General features: G+C 38.0%; 1 protein-coding gene and 1 long non-coding RNA gene across 7 annotated transcripts in view; one reads left to right on the forward strand and one right to left on the reverse strand.

Moving 5' to 3' along the window:
- LOC135687057 (uncharacterized) overlaps positions 1-21,688 on the forward strand; it is a 42,414-nt gene extending 20,726 nt beyond the window's left edge. For both annotated transcript variants that reach the window (XM_065203503.2, XM_089114315.1), the window contains exons 13-19: positions 15-229; positions 7,482-7,653; positions 8,573-9,046; positions 11,051-11,369; positions 15,292-15,521; positions 16,287-16,964; positions 17,492-21,688. In XM_065203503.2, the coding sequence (XP_065059575.2) occupies positions 15-229; positions 7,482-7,653; positions 8,573-9,046; positions 11,051-11,369; positions 15,292-15,521; positions 16,287-16,964; positions 17,492-21,312 (5,909 nt within the window). In that variant the 3' untranslated portion in view covers positions 21,313-21,688. The remainder of the gene's footprint in view (positions 1-14; positions 230-7,481; positions 7,654-8,572; positions 9,047-11,050; positions 11,370-15,291; positions 15,522-16,286; positions 16,965-17,491) is intronic.
- Positions 2,138-15,296, reverse strand: LOC148957833 (uncharacterized). 5 transcript variants are annotated; one of them, XR_016144993.1, is made up of 6 exons: positions 13,747-15,296; positions 12,385-12,486; positions 8,637-8,840; positions 8,127-8,221; positions 7,543-7,616; positions 2,138-2,613 (listed from the first exon to the last, which is right to left on the reverse strand). It is a non-coding gene; the product is annotated as an uncharacterized LOC148957833 (long non-coding RNA). The 5 variants fall into 5 exon arrangements; XR_016144991.1 differs by lacking the exon at positions 12,385-12,486; XR_016144990.1 differs by having other exon boundaries at positions 8,637-12,486.
- Positions 21,689-21,977: the final 289 nt, after the last annotated feature.

Genomic DNA, 21,977 nt, shown 5'->3' on the forward strand with positions numbered 1-21,977 from the left:
ACATTCGTCCTCAGGCGCCCATGGAACCGGTTTACTTGAAGAGTGGCAACTAGTGATGTACGGAACAGAGTTTACGCCCGGAGTCCCTTATCCGGACATAGACGATCAGCCTCTTGTTCCGGGCCAGAAAGGCGTCAGATGCCACCCGGAATGTCTTGAAGGATGCACTGGTCCGGAGCCTTATCAGTGTATAAGCTGTAAGAACTACATGCTTGTTGATGGGAATAAGGTAAGTACACTGGGACCATGCTAGTGTTTTGATCTTAACTATATTTCGGTGTATATACAAACTATATATCATACTTTAGATTGAAACCTGTTTTTAACTCATATTATAATCAGTAATTTTGTATAACCGTTATTATAATAAGTTTTGAAGCTCTTAATGTATAATTTATTACCAGATATATATCATATTTGATCTTCGATTGGAATTCACTGCGGTCTTAGATTGAGAGTTGTTATTTCATAAAACAGTCATACGTGCAAGCCTTAAGGAAGAGAAACCAAATGCTGTCCTGGCAGACTACTCGTTCACAGCTACATTGCACAATGTCCTAATTCTTGTTTTTATTAGTCCATTCCAATCAGTATGATTTAAAACAAGAGATTAGCTGATTCAACCATCCATACTCAGAGATGAGCGACCTTCGCCACACTGAGGCTCCGGCTGTGTTATAGCCGTGTTGTTTTCTTTGATAAAAACCTCCGGTGTCAAATGAATTTTAGAGGTTTTTGCTTCAGCCTTTTATAGGGAGGGGCGTATATCACCGGGAGGTGTCTATTAAGTATTTTACAGATAGGCAAGTTGGCTTTACGAATGCAAATTGGAAAAATCATTAGGGAATAAATCTTTTAGGCCTTGAAGCTATTTGAATTAACATTGCAGTTGTATTTTCAGAATTTTGTTAGGTTGATAGGAAATTTAGACACATATTGTACACTCTTTTTTTATAAGAACAAATTTATAAGAACACGAGCCTCATAATTGGTTAAAAGTTAAGAACAAATCAAGAATAAGCTGAGGCTGAGCTTCTGCAAAATGCAATTTTGAACAACGTTTTTTCTCAAAATCGAGGATTTGTAGCTATGTGTGGGTGCTTTTTCGGTGAATATTCAAATTTTTTCAGCAAATTAAGGCTGTCTCACTCACTTTGTTGGCAAATGAGGCCTGTACACCACCCTAGAGTGAAAAAGCTAGCACTCGCACTGTTTACACCCTATTAGATTAAGAACAAATTAAGAACAATCCAGCCTCAGATTTTCAAAAAAATTAAGAACAGTCAGCCTGAACATAAATTTACTGGTTCTTGTAAAAAAAGAGTGTATGTAGTTTTTCTTAAAGCCAGAGATACACAAATGGAAAGTAACATTACTTGGCCTTTATTATGGGGGGGGGGGGGGGGGCGTTTATTGGAGAGAATACAGTAGCTACAGAAGCACGGCATCGTGGGTTATAGTGTATTTTAAAGGGGATACTGTTTACACAATGCTGGATAGACTTCGCAGATGTTTTTATGCTGTTTTGCAGAGCTATTCTGTTTCTGTTGCTGTACTAGGCCCAAATTTCTGTAGATCAATTCGGAACTTACTTGTAGGATACAATCATGTAACTAAAGCGCGCTGAAATGATTTTTGCTCAGGCTTGTGGAGAGGCTTGTAACGTTAAGCTTTGGCATAAAGTATGCAACACCCTTATCCGACATGGCTTTGGTTGTGTTTTAAAAATGGGCTTTTAAGGCAATTGAAAGATCTCATGCTCTGCCACTCATGATCTGGTGGAGAACGCGATTGAGTTGTATTAGTATGGCAATTAAAGAATGGCCAATCAAATGAAAAACTTTATAAGCATCAGAAGATAAGAATTCTTAGTTTCTGATTTCGGGCTTTTCTTGCAACTTTAGAGATTTTGGTTCCTCGTACTTCTTATGTTTTCCGACACAAGTTCGTCTGGTCTGATATTATCTAGGCTCATCTATTAGCCATGTCCCGTCCTTACCGTTGTATGTCTGCTTGTGTAGCTCAAGACTGATCTTTGGCATGCAGGTTAGCAATCTATATTACAAAACAGTTCAACCAGCCTATGTGTTTCATTAGCAACAGAGAAGATCGACCAAAAAGGAAATTATGTACTATCTTTGATAAGACCAAACTATGAACAATATGATAAATGCAACACAACTCGATCAAAATAACTCGGTATATGGTTTAGGCCATTCAAGAAGGGTTATGTCAAGAAACATTCTCTGTTTGAAGTTAGGGGCGCGAATTTGTTGGGGCCAACCTTATATTTTACCGAGTTTTATGGCCTAGGCCTGTTGCCTTGAATAATAGGAGGTTTCTCATTTGATATTTCTACACCAGATATCAACATTAGATCTATTCCCGGTTCTAATGAAGCGGATTAATCAGCTTTCAGGGTGTCACAGACAGTGTACTACAGTCGTCGTTTATTCAAGCGAAACAATTCACCGCTTCAAGTGTTGTGTGCCAGTGCCAATCAAATTTCCAAATCGAAACTGGTCTGGTTTTCACTGTGTATCGCTTTTCCTGCCTCTGTGTACTAGTTCCTTGCATTGATGTCCTCCACCAAATGCTTCAGAGTTTACTAAACTAAGAGAGAAATGAAAAAGATTTCAGTGCCATTATTGTGGTGACACATTTGATTGTTTCTAAAGAAAAAGATTTCATCAGAACTATAATATGATCATTTATCAAACAAAGTCTTTTTTACACAAAATGCAATTTATTTCTTGAAGGAGCATGTCTGACATGTCTAACGATCACTTTAAATTTCGATTGGCACTGCTAAGTGACTGTAATGTGTGTGCGTTTGAACCACAGAGCAGCCGTCCTTTCAAACAGGCTTTTCCCTTTTCCTGTTCAAACATTGTTTGTGTTTGCGACATTGTTTAACACATTTCTGTTATGGCAAATATGATTCTGATGTATCGAAAGGCAAACACTGTTTGCGTTTGTGACAATGTTTAGCCTGACTTTGGTGAATGGGCCTATGATTTGTATCAGGCATTATCAAAGGACAGTATCAATCTTCTTCAAACTAATGCCCTAGGGTATAGGTTGATTTCTGCTTAAAGGCCTTTTCTTGCTTGTTTTGCCTGGAAACTTCACACAAAGAGGAACCGTTACTAGCACACCAGAGAGGAAAATCTCAAACTTATGTACACCGATAAGATATAGGTGGAATTTGAAATCAGAACAGGAAGTTTCGTTTTTCGTCGTTTTATCAGTATTCGTAAAGTGCTGCACCTTTTGTAACATTAGGTGAACAGATCCTTCTCTTTTTTATTCTCAAAACGAATTTCCCAACACACATCTCTCACTAATCATTGCAAATGTATTCGTTATACTTGTTTAGGCCAACTTTAGGTTTGTTCGATAATTTTTGGCTAGGTATGGGAAGGTTGCACTCTTTTCCTCATATCACGGACAAATTCTTTACAGGCTGTTGTATGATAGAATAGGTATTATTTGCTGCTTTTCCTCTCATTCAGCCATGCTTTGTCAGTCTCATCCACATAGTCATGGGCTCATTTCTTGTTTTTGATAGTAGATGCAGCCTCTCCTCGCTTTCTAAAGTCTATCAGTTATAGTGTCCAAGCTCTTTTCGTAAACTTTTCGTGAGACTTCCGTTGACATGTAGTGTTATGATTATTTAAAGTATATAATCAGGCCTCCTTATTTCTCTTAATAAAACGTTACATTCTTTTGACTTGTTGCCAATTAAAACGGCAAAGAATTTAGAGTCATTCAAGGAAAATATCGGCAACAGTGCTCTCTCTTGTAAAGTGTCAACTGCTATTTCTAATCTTTTTTTTGCTGGATTTGTGGCCTAAAAACCTTAGCTACTCTGCTTTTAAGACATAAAATGCTCCTACCATCAGCACTACCAAACGTTTGTAAGAAATCGTGCTTGAAAATGGCTATCTTGCGTCTTGCAACGCTAGAGTCCCTAGATCTGTTTGAGAAGATGAAAGTCCGTTAGTCTGTAGCAATGACACCAGCGCTAGCCATGTTGAATGAAATTTGAAAATATTTGGTAATGAAGGGATTCCAGGGGTATCACATGCTGGACGCTTTCCAAAGGGTGTCTAAACAAGGGTTGACGTTGAATGCTACCGTTTTAACATGTCACTGTCCTTTAACTGCTTACGGTACACTGACAAGTCGTGTTTCAATTGACGTTAATTGTTCTTTAGGACAATATCTCTAACATGACGTAAACACATCTCTGATAACCTGCCTCGTGAAATATTTAATCATTCGCTTAGAGAAAACCATTCGCCTGTCACAGTATAATTTGACAAGGCCTTGCACCTTGCAAATTGATCTTCTTATATCTTTTCTTGCTCCTGATTCTTTAGAACTGTCTACATCTTTTCACTGCTAAGTTTCAAGCTTATATACGATTTTTCTAAGCACTTCTACTCTCTTAAATATTTCTCTGCTACCAGAGATTCTTTTCTAGTTCAACCATCGCATCATTCCTTTTCCAATTGGTTCAGTCGAGTTTGTCTATTTGCTTCACCAACACTATGCTTTTCTCCTATTTATTTCTTCTTTGGTAACCTCTCACAACCAGCAGTAACATAGTTGCAGTAACATCCTTCTCCATTTCACTCCATTAATCATTTCCCTTCATTCAATCCTAGCCTTTTCCATCCCTGCTTAACCCTATCATCTCCCTTCCAAACCATTACTTCGGTCCACTAACCCATCATACGTATATTTTACTTTGCTCCCTCCCTTTTATATCCTTTAGCATTCCATCTTCTTTCTTTATTTCTTTCTTCTTTTATCTTCATCCATATCTTCTTCTTCGTTTTCTTACTCTTCTCCGTCTTCTTCCTCTGCTTCTTCTCTTTGCTTCCTCTCTTTGCTTCCTCTCTTGCTATTCATCTTTTCCTTCTTTGAAAACCTTTTCCCGAGAATCAGCAAACAACTAGTCCCTCTTTTATCTTGATCTTAATTATTCCTTCACTTCCTGCCATTTTCCTCGATTCATGTCGTCTCCACTTATCAAAACCTTTTCCAGTCCTTTCTTCCTTACTTCACCAACCAGCCCCCCCCCCCCCATTATTATACTTTACTTTTGTCACCATTACCTCATTTCATCTGATCATCTTCTTCGGCCGCTTTCTGATGATATTCTGTTTCTTCTTCATCATCTTTGAGAAACTTTCCAACAGTTAGCAAAATAGTTCCAAGATTGTCCTTTTTTCATTTCAGTCATTTATCATTCATGACCATTCCTTATCTCCCTGCTGTTGTTATCACTCTCTGTATCATCTCCTTCAAGTTCATTTACCCATTATATCTCTATACTTCACTTTCACCCCTTCATTGATTTTGCTTTTCTTCTTTCATACAAACATTTCTTACGGACTGCAACTATGTTGCCAGATCATCCTACATTATTTATAGCATCTTTTTATTTATTCCATTTGTTTTACTTTTTTCTCTTTTTATAAAATCTTATAAAAAAATTATCAAAAAATTCGATTTCATCCTATCTATGCATTTTTCTATTTTTTCTTCATTGAAAACCATACACAATTCGTAATACCCGATTTCTTCACCTCTACCCACTTTGCAATTTTACATGCTTTTTTCAACTACAAGTATTAATAAGCTTTCAATTATTATTACAGCTTTCTTCATTCATTCATTTTATCTCCCTCCAGCTTAGTCACGTTGTTCTTTGGAAGCGTTTGTATTCGCAAAATTTTTGTTTCTCTGATTTTACTTCTCCATTACGCTCAAAACATCACCTTTTAAAAGTCCTTTTTGTCCTTGTTAATGTCATCTCTGTCGTATAGTTTTGCAACTTTCAGCTTTTTCCTAACAAACCCTTTTCCGAATTACAAGCACTCCTACTCCTGTCATCTCTTTGCATATCGGTTTCAAGCCATCTTTCCTTCTAAGAAACGTATCCCAAAATTCGAGGGGTTATTTGCAAAATAATTTCGTTTTCATCCTCTTTTTTTCTGCGACGACGATGATGATCACCTTTTATTTTACGGGAAAATTCCTACTCTTCTTGATCATCAATTACTCTCAATTTCGCCACAATTTTCCAGGACACCTCTCAGCTTCTATGACTTTTCATGCGCGTTGCTTCAGCCCATTATTGGTGATTCAATTCCAGTCTCCTGGAAAGCGCTTGTCACCCTAAACACCTGCACACCTTCTACTTTGCCTTTTCTGCACAATCCCTTAGCCCTTTTTGTTTCCCCCTTGCATCGCGTTTCTTCCTTGTGTCTTTATTTATCCAATCCTTACCTTGACAGATTTAATTTTTTCTCTTGTGAATGTCTCTTACGGTTCCAAAACATGATTGCCAATTCGCCTGGTGTTCGAATCAATACTACAGTAAAACTAAGAAAATTCTTTAGCCAGCTCCTTAATTACAAATTTATCCGAAGAAAATTCTTCAAGTGGTTCTGTACGTCAATTTTTCGTAAACCATCTATCTTCTATTACAGCACATATACTTTACCTTTGAGAGGCTTGTAAGTTGGAAAATAAAGGAAGCTCTGTTCACTTTAGTTCAGTTCAGTTTTCCAGCATTAGCCGTTCACTGTTTACAGGAACATTTGCTTTCCTCTGGTTTCACATTCCTGTCCGCCTTCGGAGGTTGGCCCTTCCCCATTTTCTTACTTTGCCAGAGAGCATTAAACATTGTCAGGTAATGAAAACTGAATGAAATGCAATTACCAGTTCAAAACCTTGCTTTCCATGAAAACGTCCTTATCTAAAACATTGGTTTTATCTGCCATGAAGAGAATCTTATATTATACTTTCTAATGGTGCAATATCAGATCCATAATGTATCAAATATTGGACATTCATTTCATCATTAGAACATTTCCCTTTTTAAGAAACCATATTTTTATTAAGGAACCGACTATTTTGATAAAGCCTCCCATCCATTGTTGTCGTTTCCATGTCATGTGTTGTTTTGTGATGAAATTTGATCATTTCTGTGATGAAAAGATCACTTGCAGACTGGTCATCTTGTTCCAAAACACATTTGAATCGATAGCGAAGTTTGATCATGTTTCTTGCAACTTAATCGATCTTGTGTGTCACGAGATATTGGCCAAAAAATAATTCGAATCTCTGCGAGGAATTGTGGGATACTCTAATTGTGGATTGCCATGTACTCTGATATGCAGCTGTATCGAAGAGTAATCTCTTTCTAAGTGTCTATTCCTGCTTCGTATGCCCTATTTTTAAAGATACGAGTTGGGTTCATGTGGTCAGTGTAAGGTCCACCAATAGCATTACACCATGAAAAACATGACATAGCCTTGGGTACACCCTATTCTTTTATCGTAGCATTCGCCTTTAAGTGTCTTTTGATACTCATAATTTCAATTATCCTGGACTGCCATTTCACAACATACTTCTTTTAACTGCCACAAAACTGTAATTTTTATAATGTGTTTGTTTTGCAGACATGCGTGCCTATATGCCCCGCCAAGTACTTCACAGACGAAATATCATTATTATGCCTACCTTGCCATAACGCCTGCTGGTCTTGTGTTGGACCTTCAAGTGTTCAGTGTACGTCTTGCCATACTGGAAAGCACCTGCACAAAAAACAATGTTTTGATCAATGTCCGTCAGGTATAGAGACTTCGCACTTTATTTTACAATATCATCAAAGAACGTATTACTGTAAAATTGCTTTTTTATGAATATGTGTGAAGGTTAGCAAAGAAAAGAACGAGAAAGAAGGGGTTGGACGTAAAAACATTGGTACAATGGATTTAGTGCAACAACCCCTAGCCCCACGGCTGTGTAAACATTCTTCACGGTTCGTTCGTGGCTCTGTAGTGAACTTCTTCTTCGGCGATCTTCAAGTATTTTTCAATGTCAACCAATACATCTTCAAGACAGAATTAAGATTTGAACAGCTTTTTGGCGGTACAGAACTTGAAAATGGCTTTGAAAAAGCAAACATTTAGGATGAAAAGTTTAAGAAATTAGATTACTGCTTACTGCTCTGAGAGAGATACAAACACCTTACAATATAAAGTGTTCAAGTGCAATTAGATGAAAATTCTGGATCAAAGTTTTTTGAATTAAACTAAAATTACCTGTTATTGGTGGTTTATATTTGACAGTTGAAGAATGGGGTCTCTGTTACCCCTTAATTATTCTGGGTGTCCAGATCTTCAGAGGTGTTTGAATGCTGGCGACAAGATAGAATGTTGATTTTAAAAAATATGATGGAAAAATTTGTTACATGATTGCTTTTATTGTTTATGCGATGCACAGTAGGGATTGGAATTCTCAAACAATCTTTTGGTGGTACAAAAGTTAAAAATGGCTGTGAAAAAAGCAAACATTTGAATATACTGAAGTTTTTAAAGCCATTAGTAAAGTTCTATACTACATTTGAAGAAGAGCAGCATAGATCAGAGATAACCTTTGTGAAATACCCATCATACCATCATACCATCATGTATTTTGAAGCAATAGAAATTTATTGAGTTTTTGAGACCAATTCGCAGAGTTTATTTACAGATTTTTTTTATTGCAGACCATTTTAAGCTTATCCACGAAGTTGGATTCAAGTGCAATAAATGTCATGGAAACTGTCTTACCTGCTCTGGTAAGGCAGACAATTGTACGACTTGCCGACACGAAGATTTTCTAAGCAATCACAATTGCATCCCAAGGTGTGGTCATGGGTACTTTTTTGATGGCCTAAACTGCATACCATGCCATGGATCGTGTCATACGTGTGATGGACGTGGCTACCGTAACTGTACATCTTGTCGATATAGAGGTCTTCATAGCAACAACGACTACAAAACGATGTATTTTTACAAAGGGAGTTGTCTGTTTACATGTCCTCCCCGATACTATAGAGATCATACAAAAGGTGTGTGCGAGCCTTGTGGCAAGAACTGTCTAAAGTGCGTTGCAGAGGGTGAGCAGTGCGTTGCTTGTAAATGGGGTCACTTTCTGCCAGCGTTAAACAAGAAGGATTGCATCAAGGAATGCCCTAGAGGTAATTTTATTTTCATTTTGGTTGCTCTACAGAAAATATATTACTTTCCTCTGTACACGTAAATATATTTTTACTGACATCAGAAATGTCATAGGTTAAAACAGACAATGTTCTTAAGGCCAACATGTCAAAATACCTGTCTTATTGTTAATTCCTCTTATTTGAAATATAGACCCGCAGTTTTTAACATTAAAGTCTTTTTGACATTTGACGTCAAGCTTGTGTCAGATCGTATGTTCAATTTCTCTGCTCAGTTAGCGTGTAAAAAGAAATAGTTAACGACGTGGTGATGTAACCTTACAACATGCTTCTGTGTAAAAGTATTCAGAAACTTAAGAGCAGGGAAAATATTTTGCAGTTTACATTTCAGAAGGATATTATGTTGCCTTAGGTCAACCGATTGGTTTCTAGTGTCTATGTCACGATTACGCAGTTTTGTAAAATGAAAACTGAAGCCAAAAACTAAAAAAATTCAGACATAAACTAAGAATTTTATTAATCAGGCTTAGACAGCCTTAGTACATGCATGAAAAGTGTTCTGAATGTGCCTTAATACAACAGCAAACTATGCTTATATGTTTTGAATGTGTCTGAACCAAAAACCACTGGCATTTCTTTTTCCCGTTCTCTAAAAGAATTTGTCTATGGCGTTTGTTTTTTGAGAAAAATTGGAAAATATATTTTAAGCTGAAAATATTAAATTTTCAAGAGCATCTTTCATCAGCTCAACAAAAAAAGTATTCTCATAAAAAAGTGTGTATAATTTGTATAGATGCTGAGATCTTGGATTTGCAACTTTCGCATCAAGCATTGATCACGAAAGCGCGAAAATCTCTTGTATGGTGACGTCACTTCAAGCACTCGATTGTAATCTAGTGTTAAAACTTACACATCCTACTTTAGATTTTGGATTTTAATTGATTAGATATGTAAATCTTTCGAAAGTTTCATCTAGAATCGGAAAATTACGAGTGCGTTAGCATTAGATTTTGTTTATCACAATAAAGACAAATACAAAAAAAAACTCAAGTTGATCATTGTTGAGATGGAGGCAAAAGACAACGTTATCGAGTTGCCTCCACACCCAACATTGTTTGTGGGCAGATGTCCTGTAAAGGTAAAAGAAAAGAGTAGATGGTAAGAAAACGGTAGGCTCGATAACGATGCCGATGCCCCGACAATGCCCTTAAGCTCTGAAAATCTTCCTCCAAGAATCTGCTTTCGATCTGCCTTCTTTGCTTTCTTGACCTTATGGCCGCCATGTTTTCTCGATGTTTAGATAAAATTAGAGGTCCAATTCATAATAGCTTCATTTTACAACCATCTGTTGTTCTGTTAGCAAACTCTCTGATACTATTGCTAATCAATGTAGTTGAGCAAGTTGTACGTCGAGTAACGAGCATAAATTGATACAATAAAAAAACGACTTTGTACAAGAATGGAAGATAAGTACGACATTTCGAGCATAAGTCTTCATTAGGTAAAAAGAATCTTCATCACTCCACTTCTTTTTACCATTCGTGTACAAAGCAGTTATTTTATTGTATTAATATTGGCTGATGCTTGGCAAAACCAGAGGAAAGCACAGTGGAATAACTACTGTCAAACGTTGACTATTTTGATAAATGTGAGTTTACAGTTAGACATTCCCTGCTTATACAGAAAGCTCATTAACCCTCAATTCAGCCGAGGGCAGTTAACATGATAAAAGGCCAAGATTTTCAAAAATGAATTCATTTAGGACGGATAGCAATACAGGAAACCACCAATGGTCGTATTATCAACTGTTGGATGATGGCTATAGGTGTCCAATTTTTACCGTTCAGTGGATCGAGAAGAACCAAAACCACACCATATTTTGTTAAGATCATTGTGGATGGCCCTTGTTGAATTATTTTCTACTTGATCTACTTGAAAAAGCCTACTTGATCTTAGTTTTTACTATCTCCTAATATTGTAAGTAGTGTCTTGTTTAATCACAGAACATCATGCTCCATTTTTTAGGCCAATACCCGGACTTGCTGAATGGCCTTTGCATATTATGTTCGAAAAACTGTGAGTCGTGCATCCCTGGAAAGCCTTTCGAATGCTTGTCATGTAAAAGCAGTTTGTTTGACCCCCGTATGCTGAAGCAAAGCACCTGTGTTTCCGATTGTGGCATTGGGTTCTTTTCCAACAGTACTTCTAACATGTGCCAGGTTTGTCCGTATCCGTGCAGTGATTGCAAGGGGGACAAAAACTGTGAAAATTGCTACGTCAATCTGAACGAAGAACGCTGCTTGGAAGCCTGTCCCAGTGGTACATTCCGAGATATTGAACAGAGGTTCGTAACTTAAATATCTGTCGTAAGCTATATTAAAACACAAATAAATGGCTTATGTGATGAAGTTTACCGTACAAAATTGGACTGAGATCCAAAATTTCATTCAAAATAGCTGCAATTGGGCTTAGAAGTACGCTTTGTAGTTAAAAGTTGAAATAAACAAGATATGCATTCTTTTCAAAAGGTTAAACCCTTCCTTTATTTTAGTTCAACGTTTCGAAAAAATCGGGTGCTGTTAACTTAGTGAACTCTCTAATACTTCTTAGGTATGTGCTTTTTGAGATAGGAAGACAGAATGAAATTTGATAAATGGCACAGCTGTATCAGTTTGTTGACTGTGACATACCGTTTGTATTGCCAGTGATTCAGATCGGCAAGGCTATATACTTTAGGTCTTGAAAAGTTATAAGATTAAGTTGCAATAAGTCAGTGACTGAATGGGCAACGAATAGTCTCTGCATATAAACCGAGGTATTTGTTTCATTGAAATTTCATACAAAGCATTTGGTAAATCCTTTATGGATTATTGATGCTGTGAAAAGTACCTGATTTTGTAATGGTTTTGGAGATTTCTATTGAAGAGGATTTTACGTTAAACAAATTTGGCCAAGGCTTGAAGCCAAGGCTTGAAGCCAAGGCTTGAAGCCAAGGCTTGAAGCCAAGGCTTGAAGCCAAGGCTTGAAGCCAAGGCTTGAAGCCAAGGCTTGAAGCCAAGGCTTGATGCCAAGGCTTGATGCCAAGGCTTGATGCCAAGGCTTGATGCCAAGGCTTGATGCCAAGGCTTGAAGCCAAGGCTCGTTTATCGAACAGACATCGAAAGGATATCAGCTTCCCTTTTATCAAGGAAATCTCAAACTTGATTGACTAAAATGTTCGGTAGTGAAGAGGATAAGGAAATCACGATTTTTTCAATAATTTATAGAACCAGTATTTACCTAAAGGGAGGGGTTAGCTAAAGAAGGAACCATCCATTCTAGAAATCTGTAAAGACATCTAAACACACACAAAGTTTTACCTTTGTAATTACAAGTTTAAGAAGCTACACCACGTCGTTGAGGCTTTTCTTGTTTTCTTTTAATTCATCTACATTGCCAAATATCCGACGTTAATTGTGTTCCTGCGACGAAAAACTTCATGCCCAAGAATAAGCCCGTAAGGATGTGGTAAGGTTGAGTCAGTTGATTAGATAAAGTCAATTCGTTTAGGTCAGGCTTACTAAAAAACGGCCTAAAGCTAAAGCGGCCCAGACATGGATACCTTCCTCAAATAAAAGGATCGTTAAGAATATGCTACATTAAAAATAACCTGTGCAAGGAAAATTATTCATGCTCTATTCTTTGCTTTATAACTACTAATATATTTCAAGTACTAACTGACTAACTAATAACTTTCAGACCTTTTTGTTGAATAAAATAATTACTTTCGTGGATTTCCTTTCAAGTAGAATGGTTGTTTGGTTCCAGCAAAGATAGAACCTAGTGAAGATGGACTTGAAAATTGATAAATGTATTTGTTTTAAATTTCAGTGTTGCTATTTTACAGGCAATCACCCAGCCACATGCTGATACTTTCAACAAGATTTGTTGAACAAAACCGTCATTTCTTCAATAAAAGGCTAGGGAGTTAATAAAATTGATGTTAGAGGGGTTCTTCATTGGAGCATGAGTGTTCTAGAGGGAGAGGAGTTCATATTTTTTCAAAAATTAGACAAGGGCGTTTAAAAGAGAGAAAGAAGTGTTGATTTACAATGCAAGTGCTGAGAGTGAAAGATAATATTGTAATACTAGTTTCCTCTTTCGATAACTTGATTTCTTGATTCCTTTGCTTATCGTATTATGTCTGATTGAACACTCGAAGACCATATTGACTTAGGCTTTAACCTCTTAATTATGTTTTAAACAGATCTATAGGAGTCTGTCTCTATTGTAGCATTGTTTAGACCATTTGAACCGCGAACTACGCATAGCCAGGCTTGGGCAAGTGGCATGTGGCCCTCCTATGGTTTTTTGGTTCCGTCAAAATATTAGCTGTTTTGCAAGCACTGTACACGAACTTTAACTAATAAAAAGTCTGTTATAAAACGCCTCTGATCATTTTAAAACCAGTCATACTTATAGTTCAGAGGATATCATTTTCACTATGAAGAAAATGTATTCGAAAGGCAGTCAAGGACCCTTCGACTATCAGGTTGAGTTTTAAAAACAGGCTTTCGTTCGTGCCATAATCAGTATGTTCTAAATACTGTACTGAAAGTTGATAAAGTTTTTCACACATCCTGCATACAAGAAAAGTTGATAAAACTTTACTCCTGTTTATATATGTAGTTGCTTCGATCCAGCCATTATTTTGATGATTTGATAAATCGATCAAGCCTTACCTTGAGTTCCATGTGCTGTTTTCCCTCTGTCGTCTTCTTCAACATCCCCTCCCTTCTCTGACATCACTATCATCATATCTATCATCTCATCCAAATGACGGGTTATATTTCAGTCTTTAGGATAACCAACTCTTTGGTAGTTTATCGGTTGATGATAATGTCGAGTCCCTTTTGTTAGTCACCTTCTTGTGGTTTTCATTCCGCTTAAAAGAAATAATCTTAGATTTCCGGGCTTTTGGCTTGCCAAGTCATGTTTTAACAAATAAACGGCAATTCATTATAATACAATAGTGAAGGCTCTGTGTTCTTCTTGCTAAGGCGTGTACACTCTTTTGTTTTTAGGTGACAGGCCTTACCACGTGTCTCTATAGCTTAACAAAGCAAGTGACATGGCCTTTTCCGCTATCGACAAAAAAGCAGTTTTTCCTGTGATTCACCTTATTTGGAATGTTGCCTAAAATGGCGGATATTACAGTGTGTTACCTGAACTAAATTTGAAGTACTCAACGATATATCGCTTCAACCAAGATCTAAAACCAGACTTTAAGCGAAAAAAAATCATTTCCATTGCTTTTAAGGAGTTTTGAAATTAATTTTATGACAAATTGGATCATGTTAAACTCGCACACACAAACTGGAGCATGAAGCAAATAGCATTATTTATCAGATCTAGATTTATCAGATAGAAGGACCGCAGAAATAGCTATATTCAACCTGCTTATTGCATGGATATTTGAATTTATAGATAGTAGGAATAATTGCAGAAACTGTCAAAGAGAACATAAAATTTCTGAAAAACATTTTATCTTTCATAACAATGAATTTTTAAGAAGAATAGCAACCATTGCCACTGTTTTCTGATAACGAATGTAAAGTTGGTTTGGTTTTCTCCTGAGTGAAAGTTTTTTATCAATTAGTTAATGAAACGTTTACGAGAAAGTACTTTGGAGTTCTGGATCTGGTGAGATTGGCAACTTTAATTTCTTGTCAATTTCAAGGGTTTATTTTTTCAAGGAATAATAAAAAATTTGGTTTATTTTTTATCCTTTAAACTGGAATTGAGTGTCAATGAACTTTTCAGTCTAGCAACCTTTTTGGAAGCTTCTTTGAAAGTGGGCAAGAAATATTCAATGTCAAAGATATTTCAAAGAAATAGTTATACTTTTTTACTTGAGCTCAGTTTTAGATTTTGCTGCTATAATTTGTTTGCTTTTCGTAAAATCCACTCCGCCGTTTGTGAAAATTCACTGGAAACATAGCTCCTTGGTTGCTATACTTCTGCAGAACTTAGGTGGACCAGAAAGATTAATCTAGTCCTTATCATTATTCAGATTTGCCTTAATAAGCTATTTCTGCATAGATTTCCTTGTTTCCTACTCGCTTGGCATTGCATGAGTAATAGGGGACATAAGGGGTCAAAATGTTCGTTAGAAATACTGTAGAAATTTGTCAAAAAATCAAGTTACAAATTTGTTTCTTCCTCCCCGCTAACGACTGTAATTTCAGGTGTGTGATTGTTATTATAATCATCTTTTGTTGTTTTAGATTCAGATGTACGAGATGTCACTCATCCTGCAAAGAATGCTCAGGGGAGCATCTCCACCAATGCTTAGAATGCCCAAGAGAAATGGTCCTTCGTGCCGATGGGAGATGTTCCTGGACCTGCCCTCCTGGGGCATTCTACAAAGACTTAAAAGAACAAATTTGTAAGCCGTGCCACCCTTCTTGCACCCAGTGCTTTGGACCAACTGAAAAAGAATGTCGGCGATGTGTTGGTAAGAATTGCTTATTTAATCAAATTATAATGATTAACGGAATCCCATTTTCTTTAATATAAGCTAGTCGAGGTCATTATAGTAAAATAAGGCATGTTCTGCCCAATCTCCGTTTCAAATTGAACCGATTGTTTGGAATAGCTAACACCAGGCGGACTAGAGAGATAGATTCCAAATTATTCAGTAGGCTTTATTGAACTACCGATATTCGATCCTTTTGTCTTTTACAGGAAGTTATATGTAACTCTCTTCTATTTTTAATGATTTTTAATAAACTTTTCGCCTACAAGTTTAAACTCACTCATTAAATTTGATAGTATCTTGAAACGAAAGAGCACGACAGCATAATAACAGCAGCGTTTTTGTCATTAAATTCTTTATCAACATTTTAAACTCCGTAAGAGATGTTGTATAACCGTTTGGTGTTTGTCTTTACAAATATTTGGTGCATTTTATTGGCTGCGAGTAATTATTGTTCTTGAGATCACACACCAAAGTTCAAAGTCAATTCAAGGCTGTTTATAGTTGGTTTCAATGGAACTAATATATCTAAATGGTTACCTTGTGTAGGCCCTGGCTAGACGTGTATATGAAAGCTGTTTTTTTAGAGGATAAAGCTTGTTCTCGTCGTTGAATAAGACCGTAATGTTACCATTTTGAGGCTCTTTCGCTTCTTCAATGCAAGCCATTGGACAGTGTGGCTACAGTTTTATTGAATTTTTTATTGCATATGTCATGTTAACCGCCCCAATTTCCGCTTTACAGGAAATTTGAAACTCCGAGGATCAACTTGCATACAGCCATGTATTGATAACCTGACTGAAAATTCATGTAACAACTGCCATCCAAAGTGCAAAAGCTGCTTCGGCGCTACTGAAACGGAATGTCTTTCATGTCACCCAAATAAAACACTTTACGAATACCACTGCACAGAAAGATGTCCTCGCGGATATTACAAAGTGCCTGGTGGAATGTGTATGCCTTGTCACAAAACCTGTTCAACTTGCCATGGAAATCTTTCTACGCAGTGTGACTCTTGCGCAAGCGATCTCAAGTTATTTGAGAACCGTTGTGTATTGCGATGTCCAATGGGCTATTTCAAAATGGACGAGTGGTGCCTCAAATGCTCTGATCGATGTGTCGAGTGCCAGTACTCTGAAGATGTATGCATGCGCTGTAAGGAAGGCTACGTGAGACGAGATCTTGGTTGTCACGTGTCCTGTGGTGACGGTAGCTTCGAAGTGCCTGGCACGCGGCAGTGTGAGAAGTGTCACCGTAACTGCAAGACGTGTTTTGGTTTCAATGCAAACCAATGCTTGTCGTGTCATCACGGGATGCTTCTTTACAAGTCAGTGTGTTTCGAAGAATGCCCTTCAAGGTATATCGCAGAAGCACCAACGTCTATGTGCAACAACTGCCCAGAAAACTGTATCACCTGTTTTAGTGAGTTTTCTTCTCTCTGGTTCGCTAGAATGTCTTCTGTACTTTCTTATTTCAAAACCTTCTTTTATTTTCAAGCAGTAATGACTTTGATACTTATTTATGGAATTGTCGGTCTATATAGGTTTAAAATGATCAGTTTACAAAAACGAAAAACAGTTTTGTACCGATTGTTACATGATTCTGAGCTTTGTTCTAGCTTTGTTGACTCGAAAGTCACTCGTTGCCTTGTTTTTTTGTTGCCATTGGACGGCACTTTCAACTACTGTTTACTTAGAAACAATCGCTTTTCTGCAAAGAATGTTTAGGTTATCCAGAAGATTGGTTGCGTAGGATTTTTTAAAAACCTAGTCTAGATGCATGTTATTCATTATTTAAACGTCTCCTTCACATACTGGACCTTGAATCTTCCTGCCTCAATCACTTTGAACTACCATTCAAGAACTCATTTTGCATGCCGTTTCTTATATCAGAAATCTAGAAAAACCTAAGCCAACCTTGGTTCTTATTTTTGCATTGTTACATTTTAGCTGAAGGAAACATGTCCATCTGCGAGCACTGCCGTTATCCATTTGTCATTCATAAAGGCGAGTGCATCAGGTCTTGTCCACTCATCGGGTATTACACTGACTTCTACACCAAGAGCTGCAAACAATGCCATGATACATGTGACATTTGCTATGGCCCTGATAAAGATGAATGCATGCTCTGTAAAAAGGGACTTTCGCAAGTTGGCAGTCTTTGTGTTGAAGAAACCTGTAAGGAAGGTTATTACATCGATGCTGAGTCGTTAAAGTGCAAAAAGTGTCATCTCTCATGTAGGTCCTGTCGTGGCCCATCTGTAAGACAATGTACGGAATGCTATGGAGACTATATCCTGCATAGAAATAGGTGCATTCTTGGATGCGATGCTGATAAGTATCCAGACCAGAAGACTGGTATATGTAGATTTTGTGACCCGTCCTGCCAAACGTGTGTAGGACCTACATCGAGGAACTGCACAGGCTGTTTCAAAGAGCACATCCTTGTTGATGGCAAGTGCATTCTTAACTGCGCAGATGGTAAATACTTGAATAAGTTCACTGGGCAGTGTATACCATGTCACAAACGATGCAAAGGTTGCAACGGCCCTGACTACAATAACTGCACGGACTGTCGTAGTGATAAAATTCTTAGCAGTTCTGGGGCCTGTGTAAAAAGGTGCCCCTCTGGTTTCTTCGCAGAGCCAATCTCCGAACGTTGCCAGTCTTGCAGTCCTCTTTGCAAAAACTGTAATGGCCCAAGCATAAAAAACTGTACTGCATGCCATAATGAACTTGTTTTGGCCAACGGTAGATGTGTTCATGATTGCAAAGATGGTAGTTATCTTGATTCTTTATCTGGAAAATGCTTGAATTGCTTACCGCCATGCAAAGAATGCAAGGGACCGTTGTATGAATGCACTTTGTGCCAGGATGGTTTTGTCTTGACCGATGGGAAGTGTTTGCCGGATTGCACAAACGGAAGCTACCCAGATAAAACACTACAAGTGTGCTTATTGTGTAACAGTAACTGTAAAATGTGCGATGGTCCATTCGAGAACAATTGCACAGCGTGTCTTTCGAACAGTATTCTTATTGATGGGGAATGTGTGTTGAATTGTCCTGATGGAACATATTCAAGCAGAATGCAGAAAACATGCAATGCTTGTGATTCATCGTGCGTAACATGTGATGGGGCCCTTGCCATTGACTGTACTTCATGTAAAACGGGCTACGCCTTGTTTGATGGCAAATGCATTCTGTTCTGCAATGAGGGTTTTTACCCCGATGAGGAAAAGGGAAAGTGTCTGCCCTGTAAATCAAATTGCAAGGCGTGTACTGGCCCGAAGAAGAACGACTGCATTAGTTGTAAGCAGGGATTTGTTATGAGAAAAAGCGAATGTGGTGCAGGATGCAATGAAGATTGCTTTTACAACGAAGTATCAGGCAATTGCGAGAAGTGTACAAATCCGTGCGCTACCTGCTATGGACCAAGTATAAACGAATGTATTTCCTGCAGAGCTAACTTTAACTTGATTGATTCCACCTGCTTTCCTATTTGCAAGAGATCTGAATATCTGGATGCAAAGAGTTGGGAGTGTAAAAAATGCGCCAATGCTTGTGAAAGTTGCTTTGGCCCTGCGAGAAAGAATTGCACCTTATGTAAGCCAGGTTTTACCTTGATTGAAAGTACATGTTTCATGATGTGTGAAGGAGGAGAGTATAGGGACTACGCATCGGGAAGGTGTCTCAATTGTAGTGAAGGTTGCCTGGCATGCCAGGGCCCTTCTATAGCAGACTGTGTCATCTGTAAAAAAGGATACCAATTGAATGATCGAATGGGTTGTACTGAGGTTAAGTGTACCGAAGGAAGGTTTTTTGATGATGATACATGGCGATGTAAATCTTGTCACAGTGATTGCAAGTCATGCGATGGACCATCGAAAGAGGAGTGTTTGTCTTGCGACGATGGGTATCAGCTTTTGAATAACACCTGTGCCAACATCTGTCATGAAGGTAGCTTTTATGATATCGAAAATGGTCGATGCGAAAAATGCAGTGAGCTGTGCAAGACATGCAGTGGTCCAGGCGAAAGTAACTGTACGTCGTGCCAAAAAAGACACATATTGATCGGAAACACGTGCAGAAATACATGTGTAGTAGGTAGTTACTACAATGAAGAAACACAAGAATGTGAGCTGTGTAATGACAGCTGCCTTAGTTGTGACGGGCAAAATGTGACAGATTGTACCTCTTGTCCTCCAGGTTTCATGCTAAAGAACGGCCTCTGTGCTGTTGAGTGCGCAGATGAAAGCTATTTTGACTTAGACAAGCTCAGATGCTTGCCTTGCTCAAGCAGATGCCTATCTTGTAACGGGCCAACAAAAAGCAACTGCACCGGATGTTTCGATTCTCTTGTTCTCAGAAACGGTAGCTGTGTTCAGCTTTGCAAAGAGGGCACATACAGAAATATAGAATTGGATTACTGTATGGCGTGTGATTCTTCATGTAAGACGTGTCATGGTCCGGGCACCAATGACTGCACGGCCTGTCGAGACAACAAACGGCTGATGAATGGTGCCTGTGTTTCAAAGTGTATTCGTGGGTATTATTTTGATGAAAATATTGAAGAGTGTGGAAAGTGTCATCCAACTTGCGTAGAATGCACAGGTCCAGGTGCAAATGAATGCACGCGCTGCGGAGAAGACTTCCTGCTTAGCAAAAATATATGTCATCTCTGGTGTATGACAGGGTCCTACCCAGACGACAGCTTGTTTAAATGCGTACAATGTGATGCGACTTGTAGAGAGTGTTCTGGACCCACGAAGAACAACTGCACTGACTGTTATAGCCGGCATTCCCTTAAACATGGAGTGTGCCAGGTTCTGTGTTCAAAAGAAACCTACTTGGACACAGACAGAAACTTATGCCAAAGTTGCGACCGCCCGTGTAAGGAGTGCATTGGGCCGGGGTCTGATAATTGCTCTTCCTGCATTGACGGACACGAGCTTCAAGGACAATCTTGTATACAGCCTTGTCTGGATGGTTATGTTGACACAGAAAACAAATGCAGAGCATGCCACGATGCTTGCTTAGGCTGCCATGGGCCTGGTCCAGGTAGTTGCAACGAGTGCAAGTACAGTGATAAATTAATGGGTGATTTATGCACTTGTAAAAATGGGTACTTCATGAATATGGATACGTTTGATTGCGAGAAATGTGACAGAACATGTGAAAAATGCACTGGAACGGGACCACAGCACTGCACAATTTGCGCGGATAACCTCTTTTTTGACCATTCCATGAAAATGTGTTCTTATGTTTGCAGCACAGGAACGTATTTCGAGAATGATGCCTGTTTCCCGTGTCATGAAACATGTCATTCATGTGATGGGAAAGAGTTTAAGGACTGCCTCCTTTGTAATGATACACTGGTTCTATACAATTCGACGTGTATTGAAGAATGTCCTGATGGCTTTTACAAGATGACCTTTGAAAAAAAAAGTATCTGCGTGATGTGTAATGAAAATTGCAAGACATGCTTTGAAAGGAGTATGGATCAATGTATATCTTGTTATGATGATTTTGTTTTGCAGAATGGTACGTGTAGAGAGAATTGCACATCGCCCTACGTCATGGACACGGCGAGCAAAGAGTGTGTCATTCCACTAGAAAAACCATTCATAAGGAAGCTTCTTTCTTTCAAAGACGTACACTCCCAGCAAACGTTAAAATCGAACATTTCATCATTGCTCGAAAACAACATCCTCTTGGTCTTGTCCGTTTCTTTCCTCGTCCTTCTCTTTGCATTTGTATTAAAGAATCGCTAGTAATGTGTTAAGTCAACACTCAGTTGCAAAAGCATTCTTTTAGCCAGCTCCCAACAGCCATGGCGAGTCTCTGCATTATTTAAGGAAAGTTAATGCGCTTGCAGCCATCTTAATCTTACAGCATGTATGGATGATCTCGTTATCACACACTGCCTCGTTGTTAACACCACTTGCGATGACAACAGAAGTTGGCAATATCTGACAGAACTTGCAATATCGAATGGACAGATTAAAAGATGAGGACATTCTTAATTTTGAAGGGTTTTACCATTCGTATGAGTGTTTTATTACAAGGTTGTTTTAACCATTCTGTATATATAGTTAATTAATGCATACACAAATTTATTGGAAAACCTATATCTTGATCTCGAGATGATATCTTGCCAATTATTTTTTCAAATATTCTCAACCAATATGTTTTTGTCATGCTGCTTGAGTTTGATCATGAACAGTAAAACACTTGTTTGATAGCTACTATGCTAAATATATTGATAGCCTGTGTAGGACACCATCACCCACTGATTCAGTATTTCTTACGTTTTTAACGCAGCGTTTTAACAAGTAAATGAAAATTCAAGTTGGTCGGTCTTTCTTAATCCAGTATGTTCTTGTTTTTTAATCAACATAGGTCTTATTTTTTCTATAATGAGTCCAATATTTTTAGT

This window comes from Rhopilema esculentum, chromosome 20, assembly GCF_057945365.1.
Source record: "Rhopilema esculentum isolate cy_ngs chromosome 20, ASM5794536v1, whole genome shotgun sequence".
Taxonomy (NCBI): domain Eukaryota; kingdom Metazoa; phylum Cnidaria; class Scyphozoa; order Rhizostomeae; family Rhizostomatidae; genus Rhopilema; species Rhopilema esculentum.